Source organism: Leucoraja erinacea, chromosome 33 (genome assembly GCF_028641065.1).
Source record: "Leucoraja erinacea ecotype New England chromosome 33, Leri_hhj_1, whole genome shotgun sequence".
In the NCBI taxonomy this organism is placed as follows: domain Eukaryota; kingdom Metazoa; phylum Chordata; class Chondrichthyes; order Rajiformes; family Rajidae; genus Leucoraja; species Leucoraja erinaceus.
The window spans coordinates 6,370,442-6,392,582 of record NC_073409.1 but is presented as its reverse complement, the minus strand read 5'-3'; the positions used below and the strand labels follow the sequence as shown (position 1 = coordinate 6,392,582).

Below are 22,141 nucleotides of genomic sequence, written 5' to 3'. Positions count from 1 at the left end.
AGTACATTGTGCACAAATGCAGCTTCACACATAATGGAGCCCAGGCACAATAGAGCTGTAATTAAATTGTTTTCTGTTTTGATGATTGAATATGTTTGGTTTGTAAATTCAAGGTATAGTGAAACTCTGATGATAAGCCAGCACCTTCAGAATGTTGGCGCCACACTAGTAGACTTTTATTGACTGTTGGATGTTATTCCTTATTAATCGTCTTTACTCTTTTCACAAGCTACACAATGGTATATAAATATTTCAATGGATTTGGTGAATTAAAGAGCACGGGAATATGAGTCCTGGGGAGTGTACACTGGGTGGTGCCAGAAATAGCTGCCTCGCCAACAGTCTGTCTGTCCCTTCCTTTGTTGTTTGTTTGTATGTGTTAAATGTATGTTCTTAGTGTTCTTTAGCTTGTTTTATGTGGGGGTTGGGGGACTGGGGGAAACTTGTTCTAATTTCTTACCTCGACGGAGATGCGTTATTTTTTCCCCGTATCGTATCTTCGTCCGCACTGCGGCCTAACATCGAGGAGTTGGCAGCCTTTGCTGGGAGCGACTTTGAGAGCTCCACTGCGGGAGTTTGCTGGATTTTAACATTGCGGAGCTCGCGGTGTCTGGTTAGAGACCGACTTTGGGAACTCCAAGCTGCAGGAGCTTCGTTCACGCCGTCTGTGGGAGCTTCAAATGCCCCAACTGCGGATGGTTTGACTACCCTGACTGTGGGAGAATAAAAGAGGAAGATGTTTGGACTTTATTGCCTTCCATCACAGTGAGAAACGTCACAAATCCGCTGTGGTGGATGTTTATGTTAACTTTTATGTAGTTGTGTGTCTTGTTGCGTTTTTTTAGTGTGGCTGTATGGTCATTTCACTGTAGCTTAATTGGTACACATGACAATACACTGACCTTGAAGCCTTGTAGGGCAGTGGGAAATAAAAATTGGTGAATTTTGGTTTCTACCTTTCAACTTATCAAAACATGTTGAAAAACTATAGGCTGTTTGGACCTCTGTTCTGGCCTCAAACCTACCCATATTCCTGATCCCAGCTTCAGACATTGCTTTGGAATAGTGTAATCCCAGTCCATGCTATGGAATTCTGTCTTTGGCTGCATACCCTACTTTGCACTCTCTAGCCTCGGCTCACACAATAGACAATTGAGTGAACAAATGCTGAACTAGCGGAGTCCTCCCACACTCCAAAGACATACAGGTATGTAGGTTAATTAAATCACACTAAAGTATAGGGAATGGCCAGAGTGGCAGGCATCCTGAATGATACTTCCAGCGCACGTGGAGATGGAGGGAAGTGATGGGCTTGTCATGGACTGGGCTGTGTTCACCAGGTTCAGGCAGTCAAGAGCAGAGCAGCTGCCATACCAGGCTGAAATGCAACCTGTCAGAACACCACCTAAACACATGTAGAATTCTGGGACAATTCTCATGGATATGTCAAATCTTCTCGAGCTCTGAAGAAAGTAAATTCGCTGATGTACTTTCTTGATCAGTATGAAGGTGCCTGGTTGGGTTGCCGGTGCAATGGATGTCTTGGAACTTAAAGCAAATGAGGGCAGGAGACTGTTGCTGAAAGAAGTCGATGAAGCTTGTGGCTGGTTGATTGGCGCACACATCTAAGGACTCCATCCAGGCTAGCTGCTTCCCAATAAATCACCCTTGTGAAAGCAGAACTGACTTCTGCAGTGAACATGTATGTGACAAAGCTAACGGGACCTGCAAATTGTCCAAGGGTGTAGGACTAGAACTAGTGTGGGTGATCGCTCACCGGTGTGAACACGGTGGGCCATAGAGCCAGTTTCCACGCTGTATCTCCAAACTAAAGGTTTGCCTATTTAAAACATATGAATGTTAGAATATTGGAGTTTTGCTGTACCTATAATTCTATAACTGCAGATTTTTTGATTTCCAAAGGAGGAAACACATTTGCATCCAGGAGGCTTGCATACATTTGCACAATTTAGTTGTAAAATGTCAGAGATTCTTAAAAGTCAATGTTGATAAAACTGGCCAATTATCAACACAGCACCAGTTAAAAACTTCCTCTTATTTTAACACAAGCTTCCACATTCTTTGAAGCCAAGTATAAAGAGTTATAGCCCACGAAGCATTTGATTAACCTGGCTCAACTAGGCAGTTGTGCAGTAAACCAGGTATCTGGTTGAGTTTGCCCACAAGTTAGATTCTTGTGAATCTAACAATCCTTGCCAAATCTTTACTCCAAAGAAATCTAGCTTATTTCTACACAACTGAATTGATTACGATAACACATAAATTTATATAACATTTATATTCATAACCAGCTTCTCACTGACTCATTTTATAGAGATTAATCTTGGTGGTATCTTAAGAGGAAGTAAATTGCGAGAATGAAACAAAAACAGACATTGGTGGAAACACTCAGTAATTCGTTTTAAAAGTAAGTTTGTTTTGATTGCAGTTTTCTTCCCTTTTCTGCATAGGTAATCAGTTATTGACAGCTACAGATCATCTACAGTTATGGTCGCCTCCATCATGTGATGTTCTCGAGGAAGAGAGCAGTTCTGAAGAATGCAAATTACAACCAGATTTAAATGACTGGAAATGCATCTGGCAGTGCAAGTAAGTGCCAAACTAACATGTTCAAGTTTTTGTTTGACTCTTAATTTATTGTCCTACAGCAGTTATTTATTCTATTAGCCTGGGCATTTTGCTTTGGAATAGTGTAATTTATTTTCTACTGGAGATGACAAATAAGATGTTAATAAAGATTCTCATGAAAGGTGCCACTTCTGGAAGCCACGTCTAGTTTTCTTTTTTTCTCACTATAATTCTGATGCTGGTTTTGTGTGAAGACAGTCTTCTCAGTATTTCATGAAACGTTTACATCTTACAAAGTTTATGGCCGAAAAGCTATATCTCCATCCAAGATTTTGGCACCCCTCTAAGTGAGACTTGTGTGTGCAAGGTAATTAAGAGAGTGTAAACTGGCTTAAAATTGAACCTTGGTTTTTAGTAACATTTATACAAGTAATCAGCACCTACAAGCTGCTGACTCATTTTGTAGGGATTAGTCTTGGTGGTATTTTAAGAGGAAATAAACCTAACTGCGAGAGTGGAACAAAAACAGGCAATGCTGGAAACACTCAGCCAGTCAGGCAGCATTTGTGAAGAAAAAAAATGTTAACATGTCTGGTTGAATTATTTTTGAATTGCAATCACTTTTGTAATACAAAATCTGCAATAGGCCATGTGGACTTGTCAAGGACCCAAAAGGAGCAACACCAGAATATTGCATCATCTATTTTAGAGTCATTTAGTTGTACAGCACGGTATCAGGCCCTTCGGAACAACTTGTCCCTGCCATCCGAGATGCCACATTTATTCCCATACTATCTGCTTGCATTGGGCTCGTATCTCTCTAAAACTTCCCTATCCATGTACCTGTCCAAATGCCTTTTAAATGTTTAGTTTGGTTTAGTTTAGGGATACAGCATGGAAATGGGCCCTATGGCTCACCGATATATACCGATGATCGATCTAGTTCACTAGTTATAGTCCTACAGACTATGGATAATTTGCAGAAGCCAATTCATCTTCAAACCTGCACATCTTCAGAGCATGGGAAGAAATCAGAGGAAACCAATTGACATCCCTTTTTATGAAACAAAGAAAAAAGGCACAATTACTAGAAAATGTGGGTAGTGCATATTTGGATTGCCATATTATGAGAGTACCTGTAGTGTAATTTAAAATCTACCTTTCCTATGGTGTGATTTTATTTAATACAAACTCATATTTTCTTGACAATAATATATAAACTTACCTATGAAGTTGGACCAGTAGCAAATAACCAGTAACAAGACACTTTAAGTTTTATTGAACTTTTTTGTAATATTGAGAAGCTTTATTGCTAAATCCTTATCTTTGCATAATATGGTGGAAGAAAATTCTTTTGTGGGTATAGTAATGAATAAATTGAGGGATTTGCATTTATATTGTAGATTCCAGGATGCTATGCATCTAATAAAATAGTTTTAGTGTTTTCAGTGTTATAATGTAAATTGCCAAGAGTAGGCTCAGTAATAGATATGCGATAATAATGAAATAATATAGTGATAAATATTAGCCTGGGCATTTTACTTTGGAATAGTGTGATTGCTTTTCTCTTCACATCTACCTTAGATGACAAATAGGATGTCAGTAAGAATTCTCATCTGAAAGGTGGCAAGTATAACAGCACAATACTGCCTCGGTGTTAAAGTGTCAATCTAAATCATGTGCTTAATGCTTTAGTGTTACATGAATCCTTAACATACTGACTCGAGAGCTGAGCATGCCACCACTATGTCATGGCTGACACTTTTTAAAATCTATGTCTAAAATGAATTAATAAGTTTTCAAAAATACTCTTTACTGCTCTATTTGACATAATTGACTATTGGAACAGGTACAAAATTACATACATATTTGTGCTTAATGTTGGAATCAATTGTTTAAATGTACAACATTAATGTATTTTATTCTGCTTCTTAGGACTGCTATTCCAATATATCTCATGAAGTGGTCCCCTGATGGTGAATATTTTGCAACAGCAGGAAAGGTAACATTTTGACAAACACTTTTTTAAAATTTGAGCAGAAGCATTGATTTTTGTTTTGGCATTAACTGTAAATAAAATGTTGAAGCAAAATTAATTAAGCTGCAGAAGTAAGATTAGGTAAGGAAGAATTTGTATTTTGCATTTGTTTATAACATGTGTGAATACATTTTGTTTTCCATGCAGGATGACTCCCTTCTGAAAGTATGGTATCTGACCATGGGCTGGAAATCTGCAGTTATAGTTGGAGAAATCCTAGGGGAAAGAAGTGTTTCTACAGCTGTAGGCTTCTCCTTTGTATATCTGGCACATCCTCGTGCAGTGACAGGATTTTCATGGCGGAAGACCAGTAAATATATGCCAAGGTTAGAGCTGTGCTTGGATTCATTATTGTAAAGGCAATTTCATATTTGTCTTTTAACATGCCGATCAGTCCAAAATTATAGGAAGGCTGCTATTGAGTGTAACTTCGAAAGAGAGCAGGCCGCCGGTGGAAATTGACATGCCACAGTGCTGGTAGAGGTTGTTTTCCCGAGTTCGGATTAATACGTATATTAAGCTGGTTTTGAGTTGGCAAAATTACTTAGCACAGTGATTGAGGGCAGTGGACTTGTTCTCAACTCGCTAGGTTTTTATTCTGGGGAAGGTCAGAGACGAGTTTGACACTTAATTAATAATAGCTTTGTATGGATATTTGGTCTGGTATGAGGCATGTAAATAACATGCCCTGCCTAATGTAGCTGACTGAAGAGGAATAGTTTGCTTATCCATGCATCAAGTTTGCATGATTTGTAGAGCCAAAGTAGATGACATTTTTCTCGTGCCTGGAAATACATGTTGACAACGGTTCTGGCTTCAGAAGCATTTCGGAGGACAAAGAATTCAGCTGCCTCGAAGATTATAACCTCAGTGCCAACCCTTGAGGTCTTGGTCTTTGAATTGCTTTTTCGTAGCAATGTTGGCTGTCAATGAAAGATGTGGGAAGTAGTTCACATTTTCCCAGGGCCTTGCTTTATTATTGGAGGGCAATGTGGTACAAAGGGTTTGAGGGCAGGGGTAAATTGTGGAGAAAGTGTTAGTAGAGTACCATTTTCATGTATATGCTCTCGTGCTTCAATGAACATGTTGACGGTGGTTTAGAGGGCAACCACCAAGTTTGCACAAACGCAAGACCAGCGGTAATCTCTGAAAATTGTCCTCAATTCTGAACTGTCCTGGCAAGAGATGAGCAGGTAGATAGAGGAAGAGATTCAACGATGTGTTCAAATCGTGGCAACATCCCCACTGACTTCTTAGAATCTTTGGTCCAAGAATTGTCAAGTTGAAAACAAGCATTGAAGATGTTATTGACAACCTTGGCATGCTTTTGGTGCATATTGAAACCCTACATGAGTGGCAGAAGAAGTGCACCATATCAGAAACTATCCACTTGCCTTCCCTGTCAGGCACCGCCTAGTGGAAGAACAGTGATTCCCACATCAGCCTGCTCAGAACTCTCAAACCTAGAGTGGATGCATCATCCTTTATCCCAAGAGACCATCCAAGAAGTATAATATCAGATGTGATGACAATTGTGCTCCATTATAATTCCCTATCTAGTTGAATAATTTGTATTGTTGTGAACTTGAACAATAATTTGCCTGCATTATTAGTGGTTGTCTGTTATATGTGGAATTGCACAATATGGAATGGTAGAAAAGAAACAAAAACTCTTTAACAAAGGTTTTTAAAAATTCAAATACAAGAAGTGCTTTTTTCTTTTCAATTTTATGAAATAATAAAAGCAGATGGTCATTTACTTACCACTCTAGAAATGTGACCAGTTGCTTCCCGGCACGTGTCACTTTATCATACCTAACAAGGCTTCTGTATCGGTTACGGATTGGATAATATCATTAAATCTGCAGTGTTGCCTAAAGTGCCTGTCCCACTTACGTGATTTTTTTTCGGTGACTTGCCGGCACCCGTCATAGTCGCAGCAGATTGCCGAAAATCTTCGACATGTTGAAAATCCAGCGGCGACCGGAAAAAGGTACGACTCGTTGGGCGACTTCTCACCACCAAACAGGCGTCACCCTGCAATTTTGACAATAAGCCTTAACTATTCCAAGGTTTGCCCACTAACAAAACGGGCCCAGAGTGGGACCCTGAGACTACTTGTCTGTTTTTTCCACACCCCTCCCCCACCACTCCATCCCACCATCTCCCTCAAGTCTGTCCAGGTGATCGATTTTCAAACTTGAAAATGTGGAACATTCATTCAGTGACACGTGAGACATCTAAATAAGCAGCCGATGACCAAGAAGTTTGCCAGTTGATGCAGGACCAAGATTTCCCTGCTGTCGTATACTATATTACGAAGCATGAAAGAACGTGAAAAGCACTAGGTACAAGGATTACAGGAGAAATTGTACCTCTTACCATTTGAGACTTTCTTAGGAACCATTTGCAAAGTACACCTTTCTATCTATTATATAATGTTTTTGCACTTCTCTGGATGGTCTCGTGCACTTGAAAAGGACATTAGATATTAAAGTGCTGAAATTTAATCTCAAGGGTGGAGGGGAAACAACAGGGGAAGCTTTAATGTTCTTGTCCATGAAGCATCCATCCATATCCGATATAACAGGTCTTTGGATAGAGTTTCAGTTAAAAATAGATGCAAAATAACATTTTGCAGCCAATATAATTTGCATTGTTTTGCAAAGTTGTATTTTCAGGATTAAATTTGCTTTAAAATGCTACCAACAGTAAGCGTTATTGAGTTACAGATTTTAACATACAAGCACTCTGTTCTTAATAAGACTAAAAATGCAGGAGTAACCCAGTGCCCAAGCAGCATCTCTGGAGAACGTGGATAGGTGATGTTTTGGGTTGGGGCCCTTTTTCAAACCTAATATAGTGGGAGAGGGAGGGGGGGAGCTGAAAGAGAGGAGGGGCAGGACAAAGCCTGGCGAGCAATAGGTGGATACAGGTGAGGAGGCTTTGTGATAGGCAGATGGTTGGAAAAAGGCCAGAGATGAAAAGAGAAAAGGTGTGAGATAGAGGTGAGAATTGTGAAGCCAGAGGAAGGAATGTAAGGAGAAGGGTAGAAATGAGCACAAATCGGGTACGTCACAGGAAAGGGAGGGTGGTGGGGAAAAGTGAGGAAGGATTGCTGTAGGTTGGTTATCTAAAACTGGAGAATTCAATGTTTGTACCGTTGTGTTGCAAATCTACCCATGTGGAATATGAAGTGCTGTTCAAGTGTTTCATTGAAACATGGAACTGTGGTTTGCAGTTCACCAACCATCTGCTTGCTAATCCTGCACAAGATGAGACAAGGCATAAGAAGAGTATCCATTAATTTTGCTGATGCAATATGTTGTAAGCATCAAGTGATTATTATGCAGGTTATGATTTTCTTTCTAGGGAAATGATTTTAGTGCATTTTAATTTTTTGTTTTATTTCACTTGTTTCTGTTTGTCAAGTGCATTTGATGCATCTCAAAGTCATTAATGAGTGATTGTAGCTTGCTAGTGGCAGCAAGATCTGGCCTTTAGTAATCTGCGACCAAAAAATTCCTCATAAAATAGAAGGGCACTTTCGACATTGGATTTGGAGTGCCGATGATTTCATGGTTTTCTTCCCAGGAGCTCTGTGTGCAATGTGCTTCTGACTTCATGTCGAGATGGCGTCTGCCGGCTGTGGGCTGAAACATTATTGCCAGAAGATAGTCTTTTTCCAGGACAAATGGCAGAGACCACTATCAATACCTCAACCACCAGCCTTTCTCACGGTGGGAGTCAGAAAGACAAAATCCACCATGCTCTAGAGGTAATTATTTCCGGATCCAATAGAAAGTACAGAGTAAAATAGATGTAATGTAGATGTAGTTCATTTAATGTGTATCAAATATATATTTAGTTTGTATATTCCATGTTTTGACAGCTTAATGCTCGAAGAACCTTTCAAACAAATCCTACTCTATCTGAATGTTTAAGAAGGAATTGCAGATGCTGGAAAATCGAAGGTAGACAAAAATGTTGGAGAAACTTAGTGGGTGAGGCAGCATCTATGGAGTGAAGGAAATAGGCAATGTTTCGGGTCTGAAGAAGGGTTTTCAACCCGAAACGTTGCCCATTTCCTTCGCTCCATAGATGCTGCCTCACCCGCTGAGTTTCTCCAGCATGTTTGTCTACTCTAGTCTATTTGAAATTGTAGTGTATAGGAAACAAATGTGCCTATTGTTCTAACATTGAAATAAGTCTGTGTAATTTCAGTGTGGTGCACTTATAAAGAAGTCACACAAACTTGAGATCCCTTGCCATCAGTATGTGCACAGTCTACTCATTCTCTTGGTGGTCTGTCAGTGTCTTTGAATATACAGTGCCCTCCATAATGTTTGGGACAAAGACCCATCATTTATTTATTTGCCTCTGTACTCCACAATTTGAGATTTGTAATAGAAAAAATCACATGTGGTTAAAGTGCACATTGTCAGATTTTATCAAAGGGTATTTTTATACAATCGCTTTCACCATTTAAATACCCTTAAATAAAATCTCACAATGTGCACTTCAAAGTTCAAAGTAAACTTTATTGTCAATTCAAATAAATTGGATTGAAATTGCGTTTCCCCATACTCCAAATGTGCAGGTAATATTTATAACACAGACAGACAATATACCAATAAGATAGACAATATACATTATTTAAAATATTCACGGTGTGCCAGACGGTAGTAAAATTTTGAGGTATGTTATTAAAGTGCAATAATAAAAGTGCAATATAGAAAAGTGCAAATAGCATACTGCAGACATTGAGTTAAAGTTAAATGTTCATGGCATTTTCTTGAGTGTGTTGAGTAATCTGACGGCCTGAGGGAAAAAGCTGTTTTTGTATCTGATGGTTTTGCTCCGCATGCTGCGGTAGCGCTTGCCAGCTGGTAGGAGAGTGAACAGTTTGTGTGCTGGGTGGGTGGTGTCGTTGACGATATTGGTTGCTCTCTTGTGACACTTTAACCACATGTAATTTTCTTTCTATTCCAAATCTCAAATTGTGGAGTACAGAGGCAAATAAATAAATGATGGGTCTTTGTCCCAAGCATTATGGAGGTGAAAGGGGATGGAGGGTCAGGATAGTGGGTGAAATGGGTGCACTAAATATTTTTGCATGGGCTCCCACAGACTGCAGGAGAGTAAGTCCGGAGAGTCGCAGGTCCTGATGTTTCATGCATTGCTGCTTTTATTGTGCTTATTTATGTTCTCTTGTCAGTACAGTTATCCCCTCATGGTCAGACCTCAGAACACCCACCCTTCATTTTGGCTTGACTGCAGCAAACATGAGATCTGGGCTGGATCGAGAATAATAAGTTTCCTTTTTGTCAGGATTTTCAGGCAACCTTTGCCATTATATTATCCTTGGAGAAGAGCATGTTGAAAAATACTTTGTTGATAATGGGCTGCATATATAAATAGCTTATTGAAATTTTGGCAATTGTCACTGGTATAAATTGCTAAAATATAAGATTGTCATCAATTAGACAAGCTTAGTTGCATTTAAACTGTATTGATCCAAACTAGGTGTTTGCTAAAGCATTAATGACCTTACACTCTCACTTGAATACTTGTTCATTGATTAACTGGATTAATAATATATTTTGCAGACAATTCATCATTTGAAGCATCTCAGTGGCCGTCGCAGGTCCTCAGTCCTAACTGCCCATATGGAAGTTTTGCCAAACCAGCTTGGATCGCATGAAGTCCACAGACAAATATCGCATTATGCTAATGCACTATGTCACTTCCATATTGCGGCAAGCATTAATCCGAATACAGGTTGGAATCAATAGAACTTACTCATTTTTCCAAGTTAAGGTAATCTAAGTTATTTAAATACAAACTGACAAATCAAAGGTAAAAATAACTTTCAGTTTAGAAATTCATCTGGCTATTTTAAGAGCAACTCCTGTGGGGTAGATTGAAAACCATGCAATGTCAGCTTTCTGGCCCAACGGCATAAAATTCCCTCCTGATGTTTTATCTTCAATTACTTTGAAAAGTCCGAGGTTCAAGTTTCCATTCAGGCAGGGCCTTAATTTAAACCGTAAAGCCACAATCTGTTGACTTGTGCAGCAACATTATTTGGGAAGATGTCAGTCTGGTGTGATATTCTCCAACTAAATCTGATGTCTTGTCACAGTTATGTCAGAATAGGCCACTTAAGGAATATTTCTATTCTTCAGTAAGGCTCTTTAGGTACCAGGTAGAATACAGGACTGCTTTCCTTCTCTCCAGAGATGCTGCCTGTCCCGCTGAGTTACTCCAGCATTTTGTGTCTACCTTCGATTTAAGCCAGCATCTGCAGTTCTTTCCTACACAGGACTGCTTTTGCTGATTTCCTATGCCGACCTTTCCCCTTCCTCCTGATAATCAATGTCTTTCACATATGTCCTTTTTCAGTAGAGATTAATACAGTGCTTCTCTTACTCCAACTGCAATCACCTCTCATTCCAATTCTACCTTTATCCCGTTTCTAGTTTCTGTCTGCCAGCATTGACAATCTTGCCAGCTTTGACTGGAGCACAACTTCAGAAATTAATAAACGACTTGGTAGATCATTTGGATATTCCACATTCTTGTTAAAAGTGTTGTGATATTCTAATAAACTCTTGATATTTCAAGTAATAATCTCTTTTTACTGAGCTGAAATTTCAGATTTTACTTTTGGAAGTTACTGGTGACAATTGAGGAAAAATTATTTCTGCTCTATAGAATTCACTTCTGAAATCTCTGACTGTTTTCATAGATTCTCTCAGTTTGGTGAAAACCTAATAAATTACTGTAAATTCAGTTAGGCTTTGGACTTGTGGCATATTTTAGGTATGAGATTGTAGCAATTAGGCATTTATGTGTCTATAAAAAAATTCCTCATGTAATACTCGTGGGTGTGTGAGTGGGTAGAGAGAGGTGGAGAAACTCCTCAAGACAAGATTTTCTACCTTCAGCGAAGGGCCATAAAAGTGACACTGGTCTTTAAGTTATTTGACACACTTGGTTGAGTGTAATTAAACTTGTGCTCACCTATAAGTTGAGGCTGGAGTTGAAGAAGAATCCATGGAAATGGAGCCGGAAATCTTTGTGGGTATGATCCGCACAACCAATGTCTGGCTCAATGGCCATGCTGATTTGGATCTGGTGTTCTTAATACTGGTGTTACAAAGTTTTGTAACCCAGTTTTTGACAGAAAATTGCAAAGGAACTGTGCATGTTTTATCTAGCTATGAAATAATTATCTTCAAGAAAGGTATCTTGAGGTTAATTAAAATACACATAGAAATGCACTTTTATTTCTCTGGCCTTTTTTTTTAGAAAATATATTTAATTTGAAAATGCTTTGAAAGCATTTGCTTAAACCAAACAAGCAAAATGCAGCTGCGTTCAAAATATATTCAATTGTTCCGTTGATTTAATACTTCAGTTTGATTGAATGCAAAATGCAATTTAGATGGAGATAAATATATTTCTCGGTTTGATGTTGCACTTGAGGAAGCTAATAGTTCAATTGTTATGCACAGATATTCCACCAGCACTAGCTGGAACAGCTTTCAACATCGAAGAAGGTGGTGGAAATTTTGTCGTTCATTGGCTGAACAACAAAGAACTCCATTTTACATCCTCTATTGAAATATTCATGGAGCATCTAAGGAAACTCACAGATCATCAGATGGAGGATGAGTTCGACATTGCCAGTCAGAATGGATTGAGATTGAAACTAGATACTGGTGAGCATAGCAAGTAGTAAGTAGTGTTGTACATTGTGCATAATTTGATCTATAGTAGGATTTGTTCTTTTTAAGAAATGTATTTTGATGATATTGGATAAGACATTGGCCTTAATTTTGTTTTGTTTCTGTCCATGCACTTGCCCACCAAGGGAGACATTTATGGCCATGCTGATTTGGATTTGATTGTCTTAATGTTGCTCTTGCAAAATCTCCAAACTTGGTTCTTACCAGAAAATTGCAAAAGAATCGTGCAATATATTGTGCATGCTCTATGAGAAATTAAATAAGTTTAAGAAAAGAATCTTGTGGTTAATTAAAATACATCTTCAAGAGGGAACGAAATGGCGCACTTTTTAAATAATTTTTTAATAATTTTTAATAATTTAAGAATGGAAAACATTTAATTTTTTTGTGAACCACATAATTTCTATTGATTGGTTAAAGTTGTTCCCAGTCCTTTCACAACTATTATTGCTTGTGTTTGCAATGTTATTTGGTCAGAAGTAATCATCAATAAAGTGTCTCTATATTCCCACGTAATGCATAACTTAAACTTTAGCTGAGCATCCCCTGGTTATTAATCTATCACTCATTTTCTGGGCCAGGTAACTTAGTGATCCTGTGAGTTCTGAGTTATTCATAATGTTTTCATCTCGTATTCCATGGCAGTAGTTTGGCTAAGCTTGTATTGCAACAATCATGAGCCTCTTTTGCTTTCATGCTCCAGGTCTAGAGCTGGATGTTCAATATTCTTGCCCTGCATGATTCAATGATCAAACTGAATGCATGGAGTTTTCAGTAAGAGCTAAAATGCTGGAGAGGAAGCAAACAATCTTATAAATAATTTTGAACACATTATTTTCAAACTTTATCGCTTGAAATTAGAAAATGTATTGTTTTGAATGCAATATTAAGTCTTGGTGGAGTAATAGAAATGTAGAAACGATATCCTAGATCTGGCAGAAGATTTGCACTCAAAACCCTGGGAGTAAATGGTAGGATTTACGTTCTATTAATCTGAATGCTGTGTTTGAAGATGCTTAATATAAGTGATTAAGGACAGAGCCTACATCATCAAATGCCGTCTCTAAACTGCATCACAAACCTCAAAATCGATTCGATTCACCATGCCTATCACTAATCTTCCAACTGTCTTTGTCAATCAGGACCTGTACATGTGTTCATATGCTTTGCTCAGCTCCCTCTCACTTAAACCACTATTGCAGACTCCTGTCACGAATATCAGCTTGCACACATCCAGTTATCTAACCAACCATCCAGCCACTCAACCTATTTTGCAACACTCACTGATTATGGACCTCTTCCCTAATATCCAAACATATCAGAGCCAGCATGTTACCTGTATCAGAAGATGCCAAGCATGCCATTAAAAACAAATAATTTTTTAGTATGATTTTGTCAACATTGCTGATTTTGATGCATCTGCCACTGCAGCCGTTCAAGATAATTGCAGCAAATTCTCCAACTCACATCCTACTTTACCTTCTTTCACAGACCTTTCTGATATCTACATCAGAAGCGTGCACTTCTCACTTACCCCATTCCTTGTCCCCTTCAGACTGCCAGGAACTGCTGCCTGGCCAAAGAATGTAGGCACAGTGGCTTGATTCACACTTGCAACCTATAGTCAGATAGGCACGGCATGTCATTTCAGATATATTACGAAGATGATGAGACAATGGAAATGAAGCTTTACAGCTATGGCAGACGCAAAGCTAATCTGAATATTAATGTTGCAGAGAGTAAGGTCATGCAGGTTGCACTTTGGCCAACCCTAATGAGGATTTTAATGGAGTAGTCTCCATTTAAAAAAAAAAAAAAAAGTGGGAGCTACGTCAAACTAAATGCTTGGTGTTGAGAGGCCAGCCAGGAGGTGTATCCTCCATATCAAGGAGTGTGAAGTTCATTTCAGAGCATGGAATCTATCCCATGCAGTGTGAAAGTGGTGATGAACTCAATTTGTGTACCAGTGAACTAATTTGTAGGACATTGCTGAAGTCTGATTGCTGAAGTTATAAATTCCCATGCCATACAAATAGTAGCCACCAAATGTTTGACTTCTATATTGTGGCAGAGCTGGCATGAAATGTATGCGTTTGGTCAGTAATATGCATATGACCTCCTGGGTCTCCAATCCTGAAGGGTCATATTCTACGGCTGCTGTGGGTGCACCAGTGGTTCAGATTTCAGTGAAGCTCCTTGATAAATGTCTTTAATTCTTCATTGAGACAGAATAGGGCATTTGTTCACTGATTACATTAGGCAGTTATGGCTTGGAGTGCCTTCCTCTTCCTCGCAGCCTCCCTCATCGAGCAGATTGTTTTCTTTGAACATCCTCTATTTACACATATAATACAGTATTCCAAAATATATCCAAACTAGTGAATGGATTATGCGTGCCTTGAATGTCCTTCATTATTTTCACATTATTTTCCTTGTACAATAATTCATCTTTACATAATGACAAAAAGCCCAAAACACTTATAGATTGAAGCATCAACCATTAGATGTCAACTAGCAATCAACCAGTAAATAGTTGATCATTCCATTAAACAGCAGCGGTTGCTTGCAGCTTAATATGTATTCAGCAGTGCAAAGTGAAGAGAGGTGCATGAACTTGAAATGGAACTCATATGCTTGTGTTGATGTAAAATCACTTCTTCCACACAGTTGACAGGGTAATCTGCCTGCTCTGCATACTTCTGATGGATGACTGTATCATTATAGCAATTTAGCAATTCACAGCAGAAGTGCGCATCAAACTATTTTGACTCCCAAATAACAATCACTTGCTTTGTACATCATGTTAGATGTGGTTAAAAATAAATGGAATCAATGAAAATATTTACATTTTTATTATGTCAAAGTTTATTTTTTTTACAGCAGTAATTCCAGATTTTAGAGCAGTATTAAAGTTCCCCTAATTCGTAAGTCTAGGAGCAGTATTAGGCCATTCAGCCCATTGAGTCTACACTGCCATTCAATCGTGGTTGACCTATCTTTCTCTCACAGCATCATTCACCTGTTTTCTCCCCATAACCTTGATGGACTTGCTAAGCAAGAATCTGTCAATCTCTGCCTTAAAATACTTTTTTTGCTGTCCATCACAGTGAGGAGGTGCCTGGAGGAGAGTCACTATGATGGATGATTGTGTTAATTGTGTTTTGTGTTGCTTTTTTTACTGTTATGACTGCATGGTGACATGGTTCAAACTTGTTTTTGAATGACAATGACATTCAAAAATACAAAAAAAATAAAGAAATTCAAATTAAATTCAAAAGTACCAAATGAATTGGCCTCCACAGTTGTCTGTGGCAATGAATTGCACAGATTTACCACCCTCAGACTAAAGACATTTCTCCTCATCTCCTTTCAAAAGGTACAATGTCTCAGATTGTGGAACGCATTAGAGATCGAAACAGCAAATAAATGTTTAGTGGAAAGTGCACCGAGCTCGGCTGAAATCCTGGGTTGAGTAAAACTGGTTTATCTCAATTTTGTCACAGAACCAGAAGAGACTTCAGAGAAGGGATCAGAGTATGAATCTGAAGAGGCTGAACAAGATGGGAGAACCAAAGTATCTTCACTGTCCTATGCTGGAGTTCCACTGCCCACCGTTTTGCTCGATCGAAAAATTGAAACGCTGCAAACCGAGTGGAACAAGAATGCTGATATGTTGTTTACAATCCATCCTATAGATGGTTCATTTTTGGTGTGGCATGTGAAATATTTGGATGAATACCATCCTGGAATATTTAGACAAGTCCAGGTATAGACAAAATACCTTAAATTATATTTTATATATTGTGCTTGCATGTGTGAAGTTTAATCCAATGTTAGAGGTATATAAAATAATGAAAGGAATAGATGGGGTAAATGCACATAATATTTTCCCCAACGTAGGGGAATCTAAAACTAGAGAGCATAAGTTTAACACGAGATGGGATAGGTTTAATAGGAACCTGAGGGGCAACGTATTCATGCAGAGGGTGCTGCATATATGGAATGAGCTGCCAGAGGAAGTAGTTAAAGGTACAATAACATTTGAAAGGCATTTGAATATATACATGGATAGGAAAGTTTTTAGAGGGATATGGGACAAACACTGGCAAATGGGACAAACTAAGACGAGGCACCTTGGTCGGCATGGATGTTGGGCCGAATGGCCTATTTCCATGCTGTCTGACTCTGACTATAACTCTACATGCCCATAAAGCGCAGATTTGTTGTGCATAATGATGATATGATAGTATTGGGAGCCAAGTCATTGCTTTCTTTATTTTGTCCTCGGGCAGAGTTCGACTAATAAACTTACGACTTTCAGTTGCAGCTTTCAAAAGTTGAATCCTTATAAAAGTTGAATCCTTTGGCCAGGAGAAGTTATCATTTCTTTTTTTTTTCATGGTGTGAGAATGTATTTAATTCTTATATAAATTAAATCATATAAATCTTACTTTAGCAATCTTGTGAACAATGAACACCTATTTCTGCATAGTCATTCATCACGTTTTTCCAACTGAGATAATGTAAGCTGCAGATATAAATGTCTGCTGAGCAAAGTAATTTGCTCATTTGGATGTCAAAACAACAAATAAAATTTGCTGCTTTAGAAATCATCTTCTGACCATGTTACGTATGTTTTGCTCAGAGCCACTAACTCTTCTGGTCAGTTTGGTTCCCTTGTGGGGTCTTTGGTCACCTCTTAATGCTTTTATTATGTCAGGAGGTTTATTGTAAATTATTGTTTTTTTTCTAGGCAGGAACATTTTCAAATTCTGTTGAAGTAGAAAAAATATCTAATTCTTTTTGTATTTTAGGTTGCATTTTCATCACGGATTCCTGTTGCTTTTCCTACTGGTGATGCCAACTCGCTCAGCAGAAATATAATGATGTATGCATGCACTGCCACAAATGCTAAATACCAACCTGATAATGATTCAAAAATTAATGGATTGACCCATTGTTTGAATAGTTCAAAATTAAATATTGCCATTCCATCAGTTATGATGATTTCAAAACACATTGACGGATCGCTGAATCAATGGGCAGTAACTTTTGCTGAAGAATCCGCCTTTAGCACTGTTCTGATTGTGTCTCACAAGTTCAGATATTGTGGCCATCGTTTTCACCTAAATGATTTGGCATGCCATTCAGTGCTGCCCTTGCTGTTGACTTCTTCACATCACAATGCTCTCATGACTCCCGAAATTGACGTTGTTAAAGAAAAGATTAAGGTAGAACCTGTGAAATCCTTAAAAGGCCCAAGAACGCAACAGGTTAAAAATGCTGCCACACGGACATTTCACGATCCTAATGCCATTTACAGCGAACTGATTCTATGGCGTATGGACCCAATAGGACCATTATCGTATTCTGGGGGTGTTTCAGAGTTGGCACGTATCAATTCCCTGCACACTTCAGCCTTTTCAAATGTGGCCTGGCTTCCAACATTGATCCCGAGCTACTGCCTTGGTGAGTTTGATTTATGCTAGTTTTGATGTAGGTCAAGCATATAATTTGTAAACCAGCACCAGTAGTTCATTGTGTCTTTATAATCAGTGGTTGTTTGTGCCACATTAGTCAAAAACTAATTGAATCTTGTAATAAGTTATTTAATTCTTGGTAAAACAGAAAATCTGTTGTAAAATTAGATCCCAAAGCCCTTTTAGAACGTTTTACTTGTTGACCCTTTGGGCATTACTTTCCCTCACTGACTGTATGCATCAGGATAATATCCGTTTATAACTTTGCATTTTCTTGAAGTTGGGTATGTCTACACTTTTTAGTTAATAAATATCTAGATATTATGAGAATATCTTTCATCAAGATCCAATAGACCTCGAGAGACCTCTATCTTTTCGAGAAAACACAAACAAAGGTTGTAGCCACCAAAATCAAAGCAACATAATGTACAGAAGGTTCCCACACTATAAACATTTCCACGCCAGGTATGCTTGTAAGATTCATGTGACAGGTGTTATGTTGTGGACTTGTATCCATAGGAAATTGGGTTGTGATATCCAAGAATATTTTGTGTAAAGCTAGGTTCCGTGACTTGAGACTGGATTCTATTCTGGATCCTAAAGACTAAAAGATAGCGAAGGCATTTCCACGGTGTCATCTAGTCTCAATGTGTCCATGTAGTATAAATGGACAAACAGTATAAACAAAGATTGGTGCAAGCAAGAATTATTAATATTAATTTCATTTGTTAAAGCAATGTCTCAAAAACATGGTCCAAGGGATTATGTTTCAGGAACTTTTCTTGGCTGTTGACCGTTTTCTTAGCTTGTAAATATAACAGTTGTCATTAATATTATTGAAATTGTGCATTTATAGCAAACCCATTGATGTTATGCCATAACTGATGTTGCTTGTTCATTGACTGTACAACCAGGAATGTTGTTTCTGTCTAATAAATAAGGATGGAATAGCATTTGTAATGTTACTGAACTGGTAATGCAGAAACCTGATGTGAGCATCAATTGAAATCCCATCCCATCAGCTGGGGAGTTGCATTTTATGGGAATTAAAAAGTAATTGTGGTCAAAGTATTGTTTAGTTTAGGGATACAGCGGGGAAACAGACCATTCGGCCTGCCGGGTCCACTCCAAACCAGCAATCCCCGCACATTAACACTATTCTACACACACTAGGAACAATTTACACATACACCAAGCTAATTAGCCTACATACCAGCACGTCTTTGGAGTGTGGGAGAGAACCAAAGATCTCGGAGAAAACTCACGCGGTCACGGGGAGAACGTACAAGTTATGTCCTTTTCATAACTTATGAACCATTATTAAATGGTTCAACATCTTTGCAAATAGGTTCTATGTGGAGATAATTGTGAATTACTTTCCATCTTTCCCTAGTTATTCGGAACACCTTATTCAAATGTTCAAGCAAACATTTACTCAATGTTGGCTAACAACACCCATTGTTTCACCAGGCTAAATATTACATTGCGTTATTAGCTGTGAAATCTTTAACAATCAATAGCATAAATAATGATGAAATTATTGTTATTATTCCATTTTAACCTTTAGGCACATACTGCAACTCTGCCAGTGCTTGCTTTGTTGCTTCTGATGGTCAGAATCTCAGACTCTACCAGGCTGTTGTTGATGCTAGGAAACTTCTGGATGAACTGTCTGATCCAGAAATATCGGTGAGTTAATGACCATGAAATTGAAAGAAGTTGAATTAATGTCATCATAACCGACATAAGATGTTTCTTAAATAATTTTAATAATATGACTAGTTTTGTGATTTTTTTTTTTTAAATGTAAAAGAAATGGGTATTGGGAGGACTCAGAAATTTTGGAAGATGTGGATTTTAAGACAAATAAGGTGAGGAAACTGGGATGACAATTATTTACGAGGGGAAATGTGGTATCATGGCGACCTAGAGCTGTATGGCATGGAAATAGGCCCTTAGGCCCACTTTGTCCCTGTTGACCAAATGGGCATTCTGGGCTAGTCCCTTTCCCTGCATTGAGCTCATAGCCTCTAAAACCTTCCTATCCAAATTTCTGTCCAAAAGTCTTTTGAAAGCCATGATTGCAAAGTGGAGTGTACAGATGCTGAAGTCGTGGTTACTAATGGTTTGGCAAGGTTGAGGAAAACTCGGGTTACAGCAATAAAGTGCTGGACTGGGCAGGCGAGAATAGCGGTGTTAATGTAGAAATGTAAACATTCATAACGTATTTTAGATGATATTGTTGGCTTTGGAATCCATGAAGGTCCAAGGCCAATAGTTACAGGTAAATGGGACTTACTGAACGTTAAATTACACAGATAGAGTTTATGTACGCCAGGAAGGAGAACCCTGACATTATAAAGTAGAAATGTGACTAGACCATGGATAAGGATCTCGGTAGTTTATTCATTGAATTGGGTCTGAGAATATGAATTCTATAAAATTCAGTAATATATATAATTTTTTTAACGAAGCCCTTGTCATTATTTTTGCATTGCATGCGTTGTGTTTGTAACTGCTGCATGTGATATTTTATTACATCATTTTTGCAGAAACTTGTTGGAGAAGTGTTCAACATAGTAAGCCAGCAATCAACAGCTCGTCCCGGTTGCATTATTGAACTGGATGTAATAACTGCTCAGGTTAGAAATTTGGACTGGTGTGAAATATGATGTGTTTTTTTACCTTTTTTTGTTTGTGTTAGAACTTCAAATTTACCCTCTTTGGCATCAATGCTAGAGAAATAATCTAATTGTAAATATAATGTAATAGCTCATCTAAATACTTAAAAGCTATGAGAGTCTCTGACTTCAGTATCATTCATCAGTGTATTCCAAATTCAAACAATGCTCTGTGTGGAAAAGAATTGTCCACTTAAACTTTGCATGTACTTACTTTTTTCCCTTTTGACCAAATTTACAATCTCTTTGGTCAACCAATGTTCCCTTACTTTGGCATCCTTATCCCTCCTCTCTATTGGATCATGCAGATTCCGAACTTCACACAAATGCCCTTTGAATGACTCCCACAGGTCAGATGTAGACTTGCCCAAACAGCTCCCTTCCGAGCTCCTGCCTAATAACTTTGCCGTTTACCTTATTCCAATGTAGCATCTTCCTGCAAGTTCCAGCCTTTTCGCCATTCACAAAATCTTAAAGCTTATGGAGTTGTGAACACTATCCCTAAAATGCTCTTCCACTGTAACACCAGTCGCCTGATCAGGCTCATTTCCCGACACAAAGTCCAGTATGTTCCCTTCTAGGGTTGGACTATCCATATTTTATTTCAAGAGATCCTCTTAAATACACCTCATAAGTTCTGCCCCATCTAAGTCTGTGGCAATGAGCAAGTCCCAGTCAATATTGGGGAAGTTAAAGTTGCCCACTAAGCCAATCCTGTTGCTTTGGCATATTTTGGCAATCTGTCTACATATCTGTTCCTCTATCATTTGCTATTAGAGGGCATATAGTACAATCCCATTAGAGTCCTTGCACCTTTCCTTATCGCCTCAATGGACAAACCCTGCAATAGGTCCTCTTTGAGTGCTGCCTTGGCAGTCTCCCTGATTAGCAGTGCAACTCCTCCACCTCTTTTGCCTCCCTCTGGATCACATCTGAAACATCAAAATCCCGAGCTGCTAGTTGTGTCCCACTCACAACCACGTTTCAACAATGGACGCAACATCCTAGTCCCAAGCACCAATCCAGGCTACAAGTTCTTCTGCCCTATCTTCATAATACTTCTGCCCTATCTTCTTATCCCTACCCTCGCTAGCACTTGACATTGCGTGTAATCCCATTACTACCCTCAGTGTCCTGCTTTTTAATCTTCCGCCTAACATCCTATATTCACTTTGCAGGATCTCATCCCTTTTCCTACTTACGTCATTAGTGCTAATGTACACATTAGAAGCTCTCCCCATAATTGAACATGAAATACAAGTTGAAGGAGGATTAGTTATTTATTCTTGAGTTAATTGGCAACGGTGAAATTGTAGGATATAGAGTTTGCCGTACATTTTGGCTCACTTTGTGTTCAAAAATTGTGCAAAGTCTGTTTTCATCATACAGATCATTCTATTTATTATTTCGCTGCTGGGGCTTCACAATGTTGTACAAAACTGACAAGTGACCTCTCTCCTTTACCCTCTTTCTCTTCCCCCCCCCCCCCCCCCCCCTCTCCCATTTCCTCCTTTCACTAAAATAACCTGTAATCAATGAGTTAATGTCAATTAAAGCTCTAGTTTGAGGTTTCTAGTCATGTATGGAACCTACTGAAGC

The 22,141-nt window shown here is 38.6% G+C and overlaps 1 protein-coding gene across 8 annotated transcripts in view; it reads left to right on the top strand.

The window, feature by feature from the left end:
• The window catches only part of dmxl2 (Dmx-like 2), a 93,098-nt gene that overhangs the window by 26,309 nt on the left and 44,648 nt on the right, over positions 1 to 22,141 (top strand). For all 8 annotated transcript variants that reach the window (XM_055661120.1, XM_055661117.1, XM_055661119.1 and 5 more), the window contains exons 5-14: positions 2,472 to 2,610; positions 4,525 to 4,591; positions 4,775 to 4,953; positions 8,222 to 8,405; positions 10,237 to 10,408; positions 12,148 to 12,354; positions 15,885 to 16,147; positions 17,196 to 17,850; positions 19,429 to 19,550; positions 20,414 to 20,503. In XM_055661120.1, coding sequence (XP_055517095.1) covers positions 2,472 to 2,610; positions 4,525 to 4,591; positions 4,775 to 4,953; positions 8,222 to 8,405; positions 10,237 to 10,408; positions 12,148 to 12,354; positions 15,885 to 16,147; positions 17,196 to 17,850; positions 19,429 to 19,550; positions 20,414 to 20,503 — 2,078 coding nt within the window. The remainder of the gene's footprint in view (positions 1 to 2,471; positions 2,611 to 4,524; positions 4,592 to 4,774; positions 4,954 to 8,221; positions 8,406 to 10,236; positions 10,409 to 12,147; positions 12,355 to 15,884; positions 16,148 to 17,195; positions 17,851 to 19,428; positions 19,551 to 20,413; positions 20,504 to 22,141) is intronic.